We start from the raw sequence: 18,186 nt of genomic DNA, 5'->3' as shown, positions 1-18,186 counted from the left end.
GTGTGTCGTGCCACATCGTTCAAGCCCTGGAATCAGCCCTTAAGGGATCCATCTATTTACTTACCCCTACCTCGGGGAAGGATTGAATTTCATCTTGTGTAGCTGAGTTCCCAGCTCCCAAATTAGACGAATCCCTAAAATGGTAGGTTTGAATCGGCGACCTGGCCACTCGCACCCATACAAATCAAAGGACCGCCCTCAATGGCAGGAGTTTCCAAATCACTCAAGATTGAGGTCATGTCTATGGTCATCTTTAATGAAGTGAAGTCTCTGTCATGAACAATGTTATATAACAAGACGTTAACACTTCGTGGTCAGGTCTTATACAAACCCTTTATATAGGACGCCTCCGCTCGCATGTCCCTAACACGAATGATCAGGATCAAAGCATCTGTGACAAGTCACAACACTTGTGACCATTCCACAATGCGAGCCGCGTCCATAGTGTTACCAGGATAAGGTTTCCCTCCTTTGTCCATTTACTACAGACCATTTTGGTTATCACTCAAGACATGATCTACTTGTATGTCACCACATTCATGCTTGAGTCACATACAAATAACCAGGGATTTTATGTTTATTGGTTTGTGGTAAAGCAAAAAAAAAATTAACCGAGCAAAATACAAGATGTGAAGTAAATATCATATATTAACAACACAAGTGTTCGTACATACTATTTATAAACTACAGGACAAGAGACTTTAGGGAGAAACCACTCGTAAGAGGACACGAGGAAAGGTACCTCGAGGTCGAGTATCAGTCTCACATGTGAACTTTTAGGGAGAAATGTGATAGGAAAAATAAAGTATCATATACCCAATTTTCCTCCCACTGAGTGTTTTACCTAGGGTTAGTTAACTTAGAAAAATATGCTAATGATTTTTACTAAGTGATTATTAACTTTGCCCAATGTAACATTTACTTTGGATAGTTAAACAATATTGATTATTGTTCATTAAACACTTTAATAAATTTTAATCAATCATTGCATGCTTGTAACAAATCTATCTAATTCACCTTCCAGGTCCCTTCCCAGGTAGGGTGTTCTGTTTTCGTCAACTTAAATACTCCAGCATAAACAGAACTAATCTTAGACGAAGTCCCTTATAGATACATTTGTTACAAATTTAATCTTTTAATATTAACCAATTTAATCCTATTAAATTAATTAAGAGATTAAACATATTTCTAATCTTATTAGAAATAATATGATCATAGGTCTAAAGTGAATCATATTTTAAATTATTTAAAAAATATTTTTTAACCTATGTGACCATGCAATTCTTTATTATAGATTTTAATTTATAATTTCATTTATTTATAACTATTATAAAGTATAAATGAAATAAATTAAAACCCTAAGATTGCATCTAAATGACATACTTTGGAAAAAAAAAAATTCATTTATAAATTACCTAAAGTAATGTCATGCTTCATGCAATACTTAACATACATAACATTTATAGACTAAAATAATGAAAATAATTAACAACATTCATTCATACATACAAACTATATATTATAACCACTATAATATAAATGATGCATGGTAATGTTATTAATGCATGCATTCATATATTTCCACTCTTATATTATATGATGCACGTGCATGCTATCATATAAATCATGCAACTATATTATAGCATTATATAATAATCATGATGCATAAATTATGCATAGCCTATGGTGGATATTCTCTATATGACATACATTATAAAATTAAATCATACATTTGATGCATAATTTAAATAAATAAACAAATACATTTTGGATCAGGATTGGCTTTCTAACAATTAATTAAACTAATATAATATTTATATTAATTTATTTAATAAAAAATAATTATTATATTAATAAATAGAAAAAACATAGAAAATCACTTATGGATCGCCTGGATCGAACTAACACTTCGAACCGCGGGTGAATCGGACCAACCACGCGAACTATAAGTGAACCAACCCAAACGTGCGCACTCCTTCGCGTCTCGGAGTGTCGCGACGCTACAGAAACATCTTTCCGTCACCGCATCGGAGTCATGACGCTAGGGTACAGCATCATGGTGCTACTGTACAGATTAGTACCGTACAATGGTTATCTGCTCCAAAAAACTCTGATTTTGGCCTCGTATCCTCTAAATCTTCGCCAGAACAAAACACGAACAACTCGAACATGAAGTTATAGACTCGTTGTAATTAACGCCCAAAGACAACGGGCCCTTAGATATCGAATTTGTAAAATAGACAACCAAAAACTCAAAGTCGGTCTCGAAAATGTCCATAGTGTGAAAACCCCCCACATTCATCATATAATACAGTAATTAAATAGAACCCACCATCACTCTAAATTTTAATTATGGAAAATTAAAATTTGGGATTCAAAATTTTCCGCTCTGATACCAATTGAAAGTTTGTGAAAATCGTGTGGGAACAAGATCAGATTCCAATTTTATTTTTTCATAGAAACATAAAATTATAGAGATGAAAAACATTATGTATTCAGCAAAATGGCATGCTTAAAGAAAATAGAATAGAGAGGAAATTAGGGTTTTTAAAGAAAACTTACCCTTGAAGTCACAAATTTCTTCACAATTCTTCTCCTTAAAATTGCACAAAAAAACAATGACCACCCAGAAACGGACAACACCAATCGGAAACCTCTGTATTCTCCTTTGGGATGAGAATCTACAAGAGTTTGTGGACTTTGTGATTAATGTGTGGGAGAGGGATAAAGAGTTTTTGAGAGGGAGTTTTTGCTCTAAGATTGATTTGGGAAGCGGTAGGAGAAAAATCACAGATCTTCCGTGTTCTAGGAAAGAAGAGCACTAATTGAGAAACCATCTCACGATTTAATTGAGAGAATTAGGGAGGAGTTATTTTAATTCCCCTTTTTAAATTAATTCAAAAATTATATTTAAATAACAACCTTTTTATAATTTAATTTAATTTAATGTAATGTAACTAACTTATCATATAATATACATTGTACTTTATGTTATATCTAATATAACATACAAATATAATATAATCTATAGTTTGAAATTCTCTCAATAAACCTATGGTTATTTAATATAAATCAAATTCATATTAAATTTAACCTATAATTTTTATATTAATCCAATTCATTTAATTAATATTTGAATCATATTCAAATATCTATTTTCTTTCAAATTAAACTTTATATTATAATGTATCAAATATATTATATTAATTATATCATATATAATTAATTCTCTCAATTAATTTGAACAATTCAAATTAACCCAAAATTAATTTGATTCTCAATAATCTCTAGTTGAGCTACCAAAGAGACTTTATAGAGAAACTCCAATGGTGTTTTGATAATTAATTAAATTCTTTAATTATACCCAACCTCCATTAACTGTCAGTCACTTTTTTAAAGACCGATAGCTGCACTCTACACGCTACAGATATATTTTTGTATCTATTGGATATAATAAATCAACAGTTCGTTGACCCTCCCAAATTGCTCATAAGTTTAATTGGGCCAAAATTACCATGTTGTCCATATCTAACTCCTTAAGTGTGTGGGCCAAAATTACCATGTTGTCCATATCTAACTCCTTAAATGTGTGGGGTTGATGCCCTGAATCTCATGGGTCATGTAGTTTGTAATTATAATCTTATGTTGATCGTGACATTTAATCTTATGTTGATTTCCAAGAAGCGATAGGTTAGGGTAAATCGCAAATCAAATTCGATAAGTATTGTTCTAACTAACTTGAGATTGAATTGAATGAATATTTAATTAGGCGCTTGAAATAAATATTCAACTTAACTTTGCCTTAGATCTTAATGCAATTGGGACAAACTTAAATTTGCATGCTTTTCATCAATTCAATTTGGACTAGTTAGTTCATTAGGGCAATTAGTTGGTTTTTCCAATTAGTTCAGTTGGATGTAAGCAAATATTTAATTATGATAATGAGAATTCGATGATCGAGTATATTGAATAGAAATTTTTTTCGTAATAACCCAAGCTAGGGTCTTTTCACATATTTATTTCAATTTTCACTTTGTTATGTTTACTTTTATGCCATTTTAAATTTTATTGCAATCAATCAATCTCACAACCCCCTTTGGTTACCTAGACTTGTAAACCATTTAATTTGGAAACTCTTCGGTTCCCTAAGTTCGACCCGTGCTACCAATACTGCAAAATTAGGTAGGAACAATTAAAATTATTTGGTCTGAAATTAGGTGACAAATTCCATCGACCACATACATAAAGTAATTAACAATTATTTCAAATAACTTATTGACTACGAAACTTTATGATATACATCCCAACAATGATTTTTTAAAGTTTAGACATTAGAGACTAAATTGTTACAAGTTTGAAAAGGAACAGTGACTAAATAATTTCAAATTAAAGTTCATTTGCTAAATTGTTACTTCCTTCGGAGTTTAATAACTTATAAACCATTACAAAAAGAAAAGCTCTAAAATTTGTCATTTGTTTTGGAAACTCTAAAATTTGTCATTTTTTAAAAAAATGCTCATTTCATTTCAAAAGCTAAAACATTAGTGTACTGTCTTGAGCCTAGATTGTAACATCTTCGACATTGTCACTCACATACTTCTTAGAAAAATTTATATGAAGTCACCTTATATAGAATTGCTCTATGTTAAGAATGTTTAACTTAACAATTGAGATGACCACAAAAAACAAATGTGCATTTTGTTGGTATAGGTGACAACTATAAATTATTTTAAGTATTTAGTAACCACATTCTCATATCTTGAAAATCTATTTTATTCAGATGTGATCTCAATTCATTCAAGTACTATTTAAAATTCAAATATTACCATTATACTTAGATACTTAAGACCAGAAATCTGTTAGAATGTTTGACGAAAAACTTATACGATATCGATGTGGGGAGGGGATGATAAGTATACTTGCCTTCTGCGTTAAAGATTGAAAAATTTATGAAAGGTCAGTAATATTGTAACTATGAATAGAATTTATAATGGCTTGGAGTATAAATGTAATTATGTTGAAAAGTAGGGACTAAAATGTAATTTAACTCACATATTAGGATAAAGCAAGACGAACAAATCACAATTAAGCTTAGTGCTCTTTATTTTTCGATAGTCGTTTTTCCCCTTTCTCTTCCAATCAGAGCTCCGAAAGTAAAGCCCTAACGGGATTCCGGCGACGGAGAAGCAGCAGAATCAATGGATCTCCTCAAGCAAGAACTTCTGAAGAAACGTCAAGCCCTAGCCACCGAAACCGGCGGCAAGCGCGTCTTCAAGCGATCTGAAATCGAACAGAAGCAAATCCAACAGCTACGCGAGAAAGAGAAGCGCGAATTGGAGGCTAAAGCTCTCCGACAATCCACCACCTCCGCTGCCGCCGCTGAGGCCACCTCCACATCTTCCAAATCCAATCCATTAGCCTCGGCCTCCACCACTTCCTCCTCCGTGGCTATCAACTCCACCGCCACCACTTCGAAATCCCTAACGGACGAGCAGAACATCGACAACCTCGTCCTTCCCAGACAGGAAGTGATCCGGAGACTTCGGTTTCTGAAACAGCCCATTACGATTTTCGGGGAAGATGATGATGCTCGGCTAGACCGTTTGAAGTTTGTGCTGAAAGCGGGGCTTTTTGAGGTGGATAGTGATTTGACCGAGGGGCAAACGAATGATTTTCTTCGGGATATTGCAGAGTTGAGGAAGCGGCAGAAGACGGGGATTTTGAGTGAGAGGAAGAGGCAGAAGAAGGAGGATGGTGCTGGGGAAGAGGGAGATGGAGGTGGGGCTGATGAAGAAAGTGCCGATGGGGGTTCGAGTGGGGTCGATGCGGACAAAGATTTAAATAGAATGAAAGCTAATTTTGATGAGTTATGTGAGGAAGATAAGATATTGGTGTTTTTTAAGAGGTTGTTGAACGAGTGGAACCAGGAGTTGGATGAAATGCCTGAAGCAGAGAAGCGGACGGCCAAAGGGAAGTCTATGGTAGCAACATTCAAGCAGTGTGCTCGTTATTTACATCCTCTGTTCAAGTTTTGCAGGAAGAAGGTACATTTTTGCCCCTTTAGTTATATAGTCGATTTGTTGAATGTTCCATTTTCTTGATGATGCTGCATCATGATATATCTAGACTTCATTCGCTCCGCTAGTGCTCTGGTGAAAAGGCCCCCTCTCTGAACATGTAGATTTATAAAGTGATGCCAGTGGCTTATAATAAGGCAGGGAAGTTAGTCCCAAGTCAGAGATGTTTACAAATAGCCCTTCCAAGTGAATAAGAGAGTACTAAATGGATGAGTTAAAAGAGCGTGGAATTTACACCGAGCTAAAGCCACAAAAATAAGAGAATCCAAAAGATTGCTTAAGAACTTGCTTTTGTTGTTGAATGTATTCATCTCTAGCCCTAACAATCAAAAGTAGTTCTATCAAACTGTATCCAAAGAACTTTCTCTCTTTCTGAAACGATTACTATCAAGCATCCAAGGGAGTAGGTTGTTAATGATAAAGAGAAGAGCCACTCGGCACGAGCAGTTTAAGTGCATGTAATTCGGCAGTTTCTGAGCTAACTGGCACTTGAGGAAGCGAAGGCTTGGGGATTCAACATCTTTCATGCATATAAAGCTCAACTTGGGTCTTCGGGAGAGGCACCAATTTGGAAGTCTTTTTTATTAGTTTTGTTAGTCTTGATACTCTCATGAGAGAGATCCTACAAGAAAAGCTGAACTTCCTTTGGATATATTTCAAGTGACATATCTCCTTGTAAAGATTGGGTTTCTTTGGAATCATTTGTTCCCTATGTCCTTGAAAAAGAAGTTGCAAGAAGGGGAAAAAAATCCCTGTATTTGTCAGACAGCCAAATTCATTTACTGGAAGAACACTCAGTAGAAGGCTGAAAGCAAGTATGGGAGAGAGATCCATTCTTTGATTTCAGATCCAAAACAAAATCTAGGGAGGTTATAAATGTCTTGGATAGAAGCAGTTTTTCAATTGGTGATAGAAAATCTCCTTGGGAAAGCATTTGTAAATGGATCAGTACCCATCCAAAAGTCATTCCAAAAGCTTTTAGGAATGCCATTCAAATTGACACTATGATCCTATTGGAGTTCAAGTCTTTTCTAGGTAACCATTCGAAAATGTCAACATGAGCATAGCTCAAGTGGCGTGAATTTGTACTAACAACCTTGAGGTCTTATGTTCTATTCCCCCACCTCACATATTGTCCAAAGAAAAAAAAGGTAATCATTTGACAATTGCCTTTGGAAGTGCGGTAAGAAGTAGATATTGACAATAAACCATTACTAGATTTTTTACGATTATAGTGTATGATTATGGCCAACTGTTTAGATATTTGGCTGCTGCCTGTTTTGTTATTAGCATGGTTGAATGCTTAACTTTTGGCCTGACAACCTCTTCAGTTAGACCCTTGGCTCTAGCCACCTGTTTCAGAGTTACTGCCCCCTTCTAATTGCCAACTGATGAGTCATATATCACAAGTTTACAACCAGTGTTTTATAAAGCCCGGGGCGTAAGGTGCACAAAAAGGCGCAGGTTTTTTTTTAAAGGTGCATTATGTATAAAAACATAAAAATATATGTATGTGTGTGTGTGTATACAAAATAGAAAACCTTCATAGGAAGAAATGAGGCTTAACTACAATATATAAAAGATAACCAATGCTATAATATTAGTAAAGCACAAAACTATACAACAGTCAACAACGATCACAAATAAAATTTAGAGTCCTAAAGACCAAACACATCATCACTAAATTGGTCCTCATCTTCATTCACTCCATCGTTGGACTTATAGCCATTTGTATCTTCTTCTTCCGTCTCAGAGTCATCTAAATTTACTCGTGTAGGGGTGGCTTGTGTCAGTGGCTGTGTGGAGGACGAGGGTGGACATGAAACGTTAGTCTTAGCTCTTAAGGTACTAGCTCTAGAATAGTAGGCAGGTTCTTTGGCTCCAACAGCTCTTGAAACATCACCACACATTAAAGAATCATCATTGAATATAAGCTCATCCTCCTCAGAATCATCATCCATTCTTCCAATCAACCACTCATTACTATCAAATATCTTTTGAAGAGATGGAGTTGACAATATCCCGAAGGCTATATCGACGTTTTAATGCTTTATTGTATTTAATGAACACTAAATCATTCAGACGATTTTGAGCAAGCCTATTTCGTTTCTTGCTATGAAGCTACAAAGTTAAAAAGTTTCATTGTCATTGAAACTATAAAAACTAATTCTCAATATGCTTAAGGAGAGGAAAGATAACCTGCTCAAACACACTCCAATTACGTTTGCGTTCGGAGGCACTACAAGTAAGACTTCAAATTCTCACAGCAAACTTTTGCAAGTTTGGAGTTAATTGTCCAAAGTTATCCCATCATTCCACTATAGTTAGAAACCAATAATATATATATTAATAGCTTGTAATTGAGTAATCCTTTAGTTATTAAACACTTAAAAAGTTAAAAATTACGGTTTATTTGGAGATATTTTGTCTCGTTGTCTGATTGCTAAAGTTTGTCCAAACAATCCTTCAGCTCTCTTGTACTTGCTTAGCTCTACAATAGTTCTGCAAGTATCTTGTCTTGTATGTCTAATGAAGCAACCATGTTTGTTATACACGAGTACAACCCACTAACTATTTCATCCTCCTCCTGAATGTTAGGATTCGAATAATAGAATCCTAGGTTTAAATACTATCCCGCTGCATGCAAAGGACGGTACAACTGAAGCTCCCATATTCTATCAATGATTGTAAAAATGTCCTTGTACTTTTCTTTCCTATCATTAAAGGATTTAGCAATAGCTTCCTTAGCTCTGTCCAGATAAATATATCCCATAGGAGGCTTCTTCTCACCATCCACCAATTTAGGTATTTGCACTAGTGGGCCCGATATTTTAAGAGCAAAAACAATTGTAGTCCAGAAACTAGCCGTCTCGAGCTAGGAGGACTGAAAGCTAAAAACTTGGCCCTTTTAGCCAAGTGGGGCTGACGGTTTATGAAAGAACAAACCTCCTTGTGGAATCAAGTCATCACAAATATTCATGGCAGTAGCCAATTTGGTTGGCACACATCCGGCAAGGTTCATTGTAGTCTCTACAGTCCTTGGATAAGTATTTCAAGATTATGGTTGAAAGTTGAGAATTTGGCAGCCTTTAAATTGGGAAATGGAATAGAATTGCATTTTGGCAAAACCCTTGGTTGGATTCTTCTCCTTTAAAAAACAGATTCCCTTCCTTGTTTGGTTTATCCACCAACCCCAATGGTTCAGTCTCAAACTATTGGGACTCTCACACTTCTTCATGGATGGTCCATCAACTTCATAAGAGCCTTAAAGGAAAAAGAGATCCTAGAGTTCCAAATCCTATTAGCTTTGTTGGTCAAGAAAGAAGTAAACAGTAGGCAAGATACTCAAATTTGGTCCCTTGAAAATAATGGCTCCTTCTCAGTTAAATCACTAGTAAACCACCTTTCTTTGGCCTCTCCACTCTCAGCTAGCCTTCAAAAGGGTCTTTGGAAGTCCAACAGCCCTAGGCGAGTTAATATAACAATTTGGATAATGCTTTTTGGAGCCCTTAACTACTCCTCTGTGCTGCAGCGGAAGCTGCCTTCTTTTTATATCTCCCCCAATTGGTGTGTCCTACGCAAATCAGCTGAGGAAGATCTTCAACACCTCTTCTTCAATTGTATTTTCGCCATTAATTGCTGGAGAGCATTTCTCAATTGCTTCACCACTTCTTGGGTCTTCGGCAATTCCTTCAAAAGCAATGTACAACTACTTTTTGGAACAACTCTCAAGAAAAACTCAAATTTACTTTGGATTAATGGAATAAAGGTAGTGTTGGCTGAAATTTGGTTTGAAAGAAACCAGAGTGTTCAACGGTAAGGAAACTCCTTGGTTTGCTCGATTTGAGGCGGCAAAGCTTAATGTTTCTCTTTGGTGCTCCCTCTCTAAATGTTTTGAAGCTTACTCCTTACAAGACATAAGTTTAAATTGGCAGGCATTCATTCAAATGGAAGCATAGCTAGCGGCTCTTCTAGTTTGGTTGTTCGATGTGGCAGCATCTCTAGTTTTTTGTCACTTTTGTTGTAATTGTCATCTTTGTCGTGTTCTTGGATTTTTGCAGCTTTAGCTTGTGAAGCATTTAATTGTTCTCTTTTTGTTGTGGTTAACCTTATTGCTAGTTTTATAAGGTTTCCTCAGTTTTGTTGGATATGATGAGGGCGCTATGGGGGTGTCAACCTAGTTGAGATGATCGGGTGCACCTGCTGATCCTTTGGTTTTAATTTTGGTTTTTGTATTCGCCTTGATTTTGAGTACACATTCCCTGTACTGTATCTTAATGATTAATAAAGGCCGTTTCCTTTTCTAAAAAAAAATCCAGAAACTAGCCAACATAATAGTCTGAACTACTCTCTTGCCTTGTTGCTCCTTGCTCCATTTGCTATTTTTCCATTCATCTGAAGTAAACATCTTCCTCAAGTTGTTCTTTTGATGATGTATACTTGATAATGTGATGCAAGCATTAGCATAACAAGTTTTAGCTGGTCTAATCAACTCTTTTTTATCAGTAAATCGTCTCTTCATATTTAACAATCCCGGTCGTACATTAATAAAATTGCTAATCTCTATGCATCTTTTTAATGCTTTGCAAATATTGGGGATCTTGTATATGTCCTCCAACATCAAGTTTGTGCAATGAGCGGCACATGGTGACCAAACTAATTGTGGTCGTTTTGCTTCTAACAGTCTCCCTATCAAGTATTACCAAAGTAAAATAAGAATAGTCTCGCAACAAGGTACTAGCTAATTTCAAAAGAAGTAATTAGTACTTTGCGTTCTTACCTGCCATCTCATTTGCAGAGGCACTATCGGTAATAACTTGTACGACATTAGCTTCTCCAATGCACTCTACAAAACTATTGAGCAATTCTAACATTTTCTTCCTATCCTTTACATACGATGAGGCATCAATTGACTCAATAAACATAGTGCCTTTCGAACTATCAACTAAAAAGTTAATTAATATCCTATTTTTTCTATCCATACATCCATCAGCCATAAGAGTGTATCCAACTTTGACCCACTCCACCTTATGACTCTTCATGAGCTCCTGAGTGGCACCTAAATCCTTTTTTAAACATGACACTCTCAATTCATGATAAGATGGTGGGTTCAATCTAGGATTGAATTGCCCTATTGCTTTAATCATAGGGGCAAAACTTTCATAACTGCAAGCGTTGAGAGGTATTCCAGCATCATAAAACCATCGAGCAATCCTTTGGATGGTGTGCTCCTTGATTTCCCTTTTGTAGGCCGTATTCATTGTCGTTTGTTTTTTCTTTCCTTCGTCATTCTTTCTATTTTGAACCCCAGTTTCTGGGTTCGGTGTAAAATATGCATCTATTGGGCCCTTTTGTCTTGGCTTCTTTGAACTTGGTCCACTTGGTGCCGCTCTTTTATTCACATTGCTTACCATCACTTCATCTTCATCCTCGTCCTTGATACCATAATTTTCTACATAAATGTCCACAATCTAATTTCTTTGTTCTTTAATGTCCTTTTTCTTGGACATATACTCTTTAATTTCCTCCTTGATGTGATCCGGACATTTTCTACTGGCTGTGGCATTTCTGTATCCACCAACAAGATGTTTCATCCTTTAGATCCCTCCTTTGGTTATTTTTGAACAAAACCCACACATGAATGTATTTATAGCTTTGTCATTCTGCAATCGAGCATATTTCCATGCCGGATCTTTTCTTATATTATCCTCAGCCATCTACGTTATGAAAATCCCAATGCATGCAATGAAACAATTATTAGAAAAAAGAGAATGGACATATCACCCAGTTGTGCTCTCAAAATTATTAATTCAGATAACATTAAACCAAACTTTCTATCACTGATGACCAATTTCACACAACAAGAAACTCATAGGACAGTCACCAAGCCCACGACTTACTGTCTATTGCCAATAATAATATTTATGCACCAAAAGATCCAAAACGAGTAAACCAAGCTATTTAAATAGGCCATGACAAGTGAAACTTCTCCTCTCTAAAATGTCCTGTTTTATACTATATTGCTATTTGCTACCACTAAATATTCAGGCACAAAAAAAATTAATTCATAACTTTTAAAGAATAAATGAGATGACAAACCGTTCAAGTCGAGGATTATTGAGATGATCGAAGCTTGGCTTGGCTAACGTTCAAGTTGAGGATTATTGAGATTATTGAGATGCTGTCTTCTTCTCTGTTTTTTACCAAAAAACAGAGGTTTAATCTTCAAAAAATAAGACTTGAACTGAAAGAGAGTTGAAGAAGAATGGTGGCTGAATTGGACTGGAATCTGAATGTTGCTTTCGTGGCTGAAGAAGGGTGGCCGTCGTTTTTCTGTGATAGTCTGATGACTGATGTGGTACTCTTTCAAGAAGTGGGGCTAGAACAAAATAAAGAACAAACTTTATAGAACACGTTTTTGGATTTAAAAAACAGTTAAGGCCGATTGAGATGACAAACCGTGCAATTTGTGATTTATTGAGATGATTGAAGGTTGGAAAAAACAGACATTTCAAATGCTTCTGCTCTGCTGTCTTCTTCTCTGTTTTTTCTCAAAAAAAAAAAACAGAGGTTTACCATCCAAAAAATTGGACTCTGACTGACTGAAGAAGAATTGAAGAAGGGTGGCTGTTGTGATCATGAGATTCGGGACTGAAGGAGAAGAAGGGTGGCCGGCCACCGGTGGCATTTAATCTTCTCTTTGAAGAAAAAACAGAGATGGTGATTTGATGAAGTGAATGTGAAACTGAAGATGGCAGAGCTTTAATGCCGTCATGCAGCATGAAGTGAATATAGAACGGCTCGACTTCTTTTACTTTATGTTGAAGCAATTAGGTTTATTATTATTTTTTAAAAAAAATAAAAACCATAAAGCACAGTAATTCTTGCGTTTTGAGGGTACGTGATTTATTTATTATTATTATTTTTTAAATGTTACGAGAAGCCCACGTTTCGTGCCCAGGTGCTTCATGGAAAGCGTGTGCTGACTTATGAATTGCGCCTCACCTCGACACCTTTTAAAACACTTTTTACAACCATATAACCCCATGTGCCAACCGGAACATACCTTTAACTAAGAGGTCAGAGATTCAGATGTCTATGCTGTTGAACTCGGGGAGAACCATTGGAGAATAATAAGCCTTGGGTGTTTGTGGGCTGGCATTGTTAATTTCAATTGCACTATTTGACTTGCTAGGCTCCCCCTCCTCCCTCCCAGGGGTGGCTGAGGAGTGAGGAATGTGCATTATATTTTTTGTTTTCATTAAATTAATTCAATTGAAGTATCGTTTTTGTCAACCACATGCAAGTGTCATTCTTGAACTTCCCTTTTTAAATTTACTATTCTATTACTTATTCATTCTCCTTTTTTTTTTTTGTTTTTTACTGGTTCATAGCGAACCACTGACATCATTTGACAAATGTTATGTATGTGACAAACATATACTTTGAATAGAAATTTTTTATTTCTAATTATTTATCTGAGGTTAGCTTCTTCATGATAAAATTTTCTGGCATGAAGCATGTTTATATGGAATTAATTATTGCACTGCGGTGTTTTTAAACTTCATTGATCTTTTATGTTTAGTGCTCTTTTTGTGGCTTTCACGACAATGTCCTTAGATTTAACTTGACATTTGTGAGAGCTGAGAAACAAGAGAACTGTGATGTGGGTTTGCTGAAATCAATTATCTTGTGAGGTATCCTTTTTAGCAGATACTTTTCATTAACGTATTATTAAATTTTCTTTTAGGTTCTTCCTGACGATATTCGGCAAGCATTGTTGGTAGTTGTCGAATGCTGCATGAAACGAGACTATCTAGCTGCCATGGATCAATACATCAAGATGGCCATTGGAAATGCCCCATGGCCTATTGGTGTCACTATGGTTGGTATTCACGAACGTTCAGCTCGTGAAAAGATTTACACCAATAGTGTGGCTCATATCATGAATGATGAAACAACAAGGAAATACTTGCAATCAATCAAGAGATTGATGACGTTCTGTCAACGGCGCTATCCAACAATGCCATCCAAGGCAGTAGAATTTAACAGCTTGGCAAACGGCAGCGACCTGCAGTCTCTGCTAGCAGAAGAGAGAGTCTCTGGAGGAGGCAAGCCGGGTTCTGATGAAAGGCTACGAATCATGCCCGCCTCAGATGATAGCTAGCAAGTTAGAATATCCTCTCCTGGCTGCTATTCTTTACAGTCTTCATGATATGTAATCTAAAGCTCTTCGACGTAGTTTGTTGGTCGTTGAGTCAATTTCTGATTACTGTTTGAGATTGAAGTCTGTCAACGTCAAATACTTTCTAACGACATTTTGTCGACAGCCATAGAATTTAACAACTTTGTGAACCACAATGACCTGCAGTCCATGCTATCTGAAGAGAATCTGGGGGAGGCAATCAGGGTGTTCTGACGAAGTGCTTCGAATCAGGGTGGCCCCAGAAGATAGCTACCTGGTAAGAAGATCCTCTCCTCGCTGCCATTCTTTATGTCTGTATGATATGTAATTTGAAGCTTCAGCAGCATAGTTGGTAGTCAGTAAGTCGATGTCCAAGTACTGGTTGAGATCTTGTTTTCTGACAATATCTCCCAAGGAGATTCATATTGGACTTCTTGGTCGAGATTACATACTTTATACTAGTTAAACTATTACTCATTTGGCTTTGGCTACCGATTGAGATTGAAGTCTTTACCTAATATTTTGTTGCTTTGCTTAAGGTAGATAATTGAGTGCAATGTCAAGCATTTTGAGTAGGATGACAAAGTGTAGTAGGAATAAATAAAGTCGATATCACAATGGTGGATTCCCATTTGAAAGGTGTTTTTTTCAATCTACCGTTCTTTTTGAAATAAAAATGAATTACTCAAAAGAGGGGAAAAAGAAAAAGGAAAAACTTTAGAACTTAGAAATGTCGAGACCATATTAATTTAGGATTTGTTTGATTGGAAGTAAATTTATTTCAAGTACTTGTTAAAAAGGAATTAATTGTGTTGTTCTACCCAAATATTCCAAATTTTTATTTTGATCTTATAAGTTTTTCTATTATTCTCAAATCAACATATTAATAAAATGAAAGCAATCATTTTTTTTTAATTTTAAATATAAATGTTATTACTTTGATTTTGAAAATTATTATTTTCTCATAATTAGTTTCTTTTTTTAGAATACAGAACAATAAACCAAAGTGAGGAGAAATGAGTTGTCATGTCACCCTTCAGTTAAATAATTAATATATTAACTTGGATTTAAATCAAGCTTTGAAAACTTGGTTGTTGGGATATGTTTGGTGACTATTTTGTTTTTTATTTTTGTTTTTAACTTCCACTTCCAAATTTTACTTTTATTATCTAGTTTTTATCAATTGTTTAAAAATCAAGTCAAATTTTGAGAATTAAAATGAATGACTTTCAAAAAGTTGTTTTTGTTGTTGGAATTTGGTTAATAATTCAACCATTGTACTTGAGAAAAATGTGAATCATTGTAAGAAATGTGGATAAAATATACTTAATTTTTTTAAAAAAAATTAAACAATCAAATGGTTATCAAATGAGATATTTAATTTTTAAATTTAAGAATTAATTTGATTAAATTTTAGGGATTAGAAGTGTAATTTATCTTAGAAAGAGAGGATAGGAAAACTTAAAAATATAGAAAGAGGGTATAGGGAAAAGTTGAGGGGAAAATATGCATTGAAAAATTAAAATAAAATAAGTCTAGTTTTTTAAATTTATAAATAAAAAATAATTCATCGTGTCAAGCAAGGTCATTGATACGATCAGTTCCCTATTAAATTAAATATTGAAAGGAACCCTAACTTTTTGCAATATATCAAATTTAAAAAATTAAGAGGTGAATAGGTTATATTATCGAAAATATCTCTAAATTATAGAATGGCTTATACTTCGAATTTTGAAAAGTGTTATTTTAACTATTAAAATTTAAATTTTTTTTCAAAAACAAAATTTATAGGCTTTCTTCGCTAGATTCATTAATAAAAAAAAATGGTTTACATTTATGTTTTTTTATATTTATGTGGACAAATCTAAGCATAAACCTATTGTCTTTTTTTGTTCAGTTTAGGGCCCGTTTAATAACGTTTTCTGTTTCTGTTTCTCATTTTTCAAGAAATAGACTTGTTTGATAACCGTTCCTACATTTGTTTCTAAAATTTGAAGAACGTTCCTAAAAAATGGACAAATGTCGAAAAACTACAATATAGTTTCTCACGGTTTTGTTTCTATCTTATATTAAATTGTTTCATTTATTTAGCAAAATGTATCATTGGCCCATTGGTACTTTTGTATATCCATAACTTTTTTCCATCTCTTGATTGTGTGTTCCAAGTCTTAAGATGGTCATTTTTATTTTGTTTTATATTTATTTCTATCTTTCATTTTTTATTTATTAATTTTATATTTATAAAAAAAATCTATATTTATATTTTATTTTAACTTTAAATTTTAAAATTGGATTTATATATTATTTTATAAGAAATTCTTATAAATAAAAAAATTCCAAAAAAATATTTATACTTTAAAACAAAAAATTCCAAAACCGTATATAAAGCTAATATTTTTTAAATTTAAAAAGACCCCTTATTTTAATTTTTAATATGTATGTTATTTTTTTTATATATTTCAAATTTCAACTCTCAAAAGATACTTTTATTTATTCTTTGTTTTTCATATTTATTTTCATTTTTTATATTTTATTTATTCTCTTTATTAATTTTTCTATTTACAAAAATAATTTTGTTATATTTATATTTTATTTTAATTTTGAATTTTAAAATTCTTCAATATTTAGATTACAAATGGCATGAGTTAGAGATGACAGTACCGATCAAATTTGGGTAACATATGAAAATAGGATACAATTTATTATTATATTTAGTTTTCATTGGGACTTACTTATATTTTATGACATAAACTTTTGATAATATCTTTTCCAATATTTAATGTATGACATATCTTCTCTTTTTATATTACATTCAAACAATTTTTTGTTTCTATTTCTTTTTCTTTTTCTTTTTCTTTAAGAAACAGAAAACAAAAATAATTATCAAACATATTCCTATTTCTTATTCTTAAAGAAGAAGAAACAGTAAATAGGGAACATGGAATGGGAAACAGGAAACAAGAAATGAGAAGGTTATCAAACGAGCTTTTAGCGCCTCCAATTTTATTCTTTTATGATTTTTCCTAGCGATAACCTCTCAATGCATTTAGATTTGCTCGCATGAGTAACATATAAGCAAACATAAACTTTTGTATTTGTGAATTTAGTTGCAACAACTTTTAAGATTTTTTTTGAAACAAACTTCAAACTTCAACGGTTAAAATAAAACTATCCATATACATGTGTGTGTGTTTTTTTAAAAAAACAAAATTATCATTGGTCCCTTTATTTTATTAAATGGTTAAAGTATAGAGAATACTCTTGAATTTTGCCTCTTGTTTCAAAAATATTCATGTACTTTAAAAAGTTGCAATATTACTCCCAAACTTTTATAAACATTTTTGAACTATCCTTGGGTATAAATTCTTTACAATTTTAGATAAAAGTCGAGCCTTAAAAAATGTGATCTAAAATCGTGTGTTATTAGTAAATTGATAAATAAGGTATTAACCACAAGTTTAATTGTGTATCAATTAAAAAATTTGTTGATAACTAATGACAGTGACTAAAATGACTTTTTGTGCAATTTTAAAAAAAAAAAGAATAAAATAGGTATGAAAAGTAAAGTTTTGATTTATACTTAAAAAGTAAAGTTTTGATTTATACTTAAAATAAAATACTTCAAATTCACAACTTTATTTTATTCCTTAGAAAATAAACAATTATTTTCAAATCAAAATATCTTTAGTTAGATGAAAGCAAGATATATGTTTAAAATCAAAGTATCATTAGTATGAATGGTTAAATAATTTTTTTAATTAAGATTTTTTTAATGGTTCATATTATTTTAAAATCTTAATATTTTTAGTACCCAAAAAAAATCTTAATTTAATCCTTTACATTTTAACATTCTTATATTATTTTTATACGTGAATAATTGATGACACGCTTTCATGATATGAAATTGGTACTTAGTGACTTAGC

The 18,186-nt window shown here is 33.5% G+C and overlaps 1 protein-coding gene and 1 pseudogene across 3 annotated transcripts; one reads left to right on the top strand and one right to left on the bottom strand.

The window, feature by feature from the left end:
- The first annotated feature begins 5,086 nt into the window (after window positions 1-5,086).
- LOC120085642 (splicing factor Prp18 family protein) lies at window positions 5,087-14,739 on the top strand. 2 transcript variants are annotated; one of them, XM_039041744.2, is made up of 3 exons: window positions 5,089-6,044; window positions 13,828-14,247; window positions 14,449-14,739. In XM_039041744.2, the coding sequence occupies exons 1-2, from the start codon at window positions 5,199-5,201 to the stop codon at window positions 14,242-14,244; spliced, it is 1,263 nt and encodes a 420-aa protein (XP_038897672.1). In that variant the 5' UTR covers window positions 5,089-5,198; the 3' UTR covers window positions 14,245-14,247; window positions 14,449-14,739. The 2 variants fall into 2 exon arrangements, with proteins under 2 accessions (XP_038897671.1, XP_038897672.1); XM_039041743.2 differs by having other exon boundaries at window positions 5,087-6,044; window positions 13,828-14,739.
- LOC150033709 (uncharacterized) lies at window positions 5,121-11,794 on the bottom strand (annotated as a pseudogene). The gene is made up of 5 exons (XR_016532296.1): window positions 10,858-11,794; window positions 10,405-10,766; window positions 8,493-8,946; window positions 8,277-8,397; window positions 5,121-8,198 (listed from the first exon to the last, which is right to left on the bottom strand). The product of XR_016532296.1 is annotated as an uncharacterized LOC150033709 (transcript).
- Window positions 14,740-18,186: the final 3,447 nt, after the last annotated feature.

Source organism: Benincasa hispida, chromosome 9 (assembly GCF_027475165.1).
Source record: "Benincasa hispida cultivar pf3 chromosome 9, pf3_genome.v1.1, whole genome shotgun sequence".
NCBI classification, from domain to species: domain Eukaryota; kingdom Viridiplantae; phylum Streptophyta; class Magnoliopsida; order Cucurbitales; family Cucurbitaceae; genus Benincasa; species Benincasa hispida.
The sequence above is the reverse complement of the archived record's forward strand: the minus strand, read 5'-3'. Positions and strand labels throughout refer to the sequence as shown.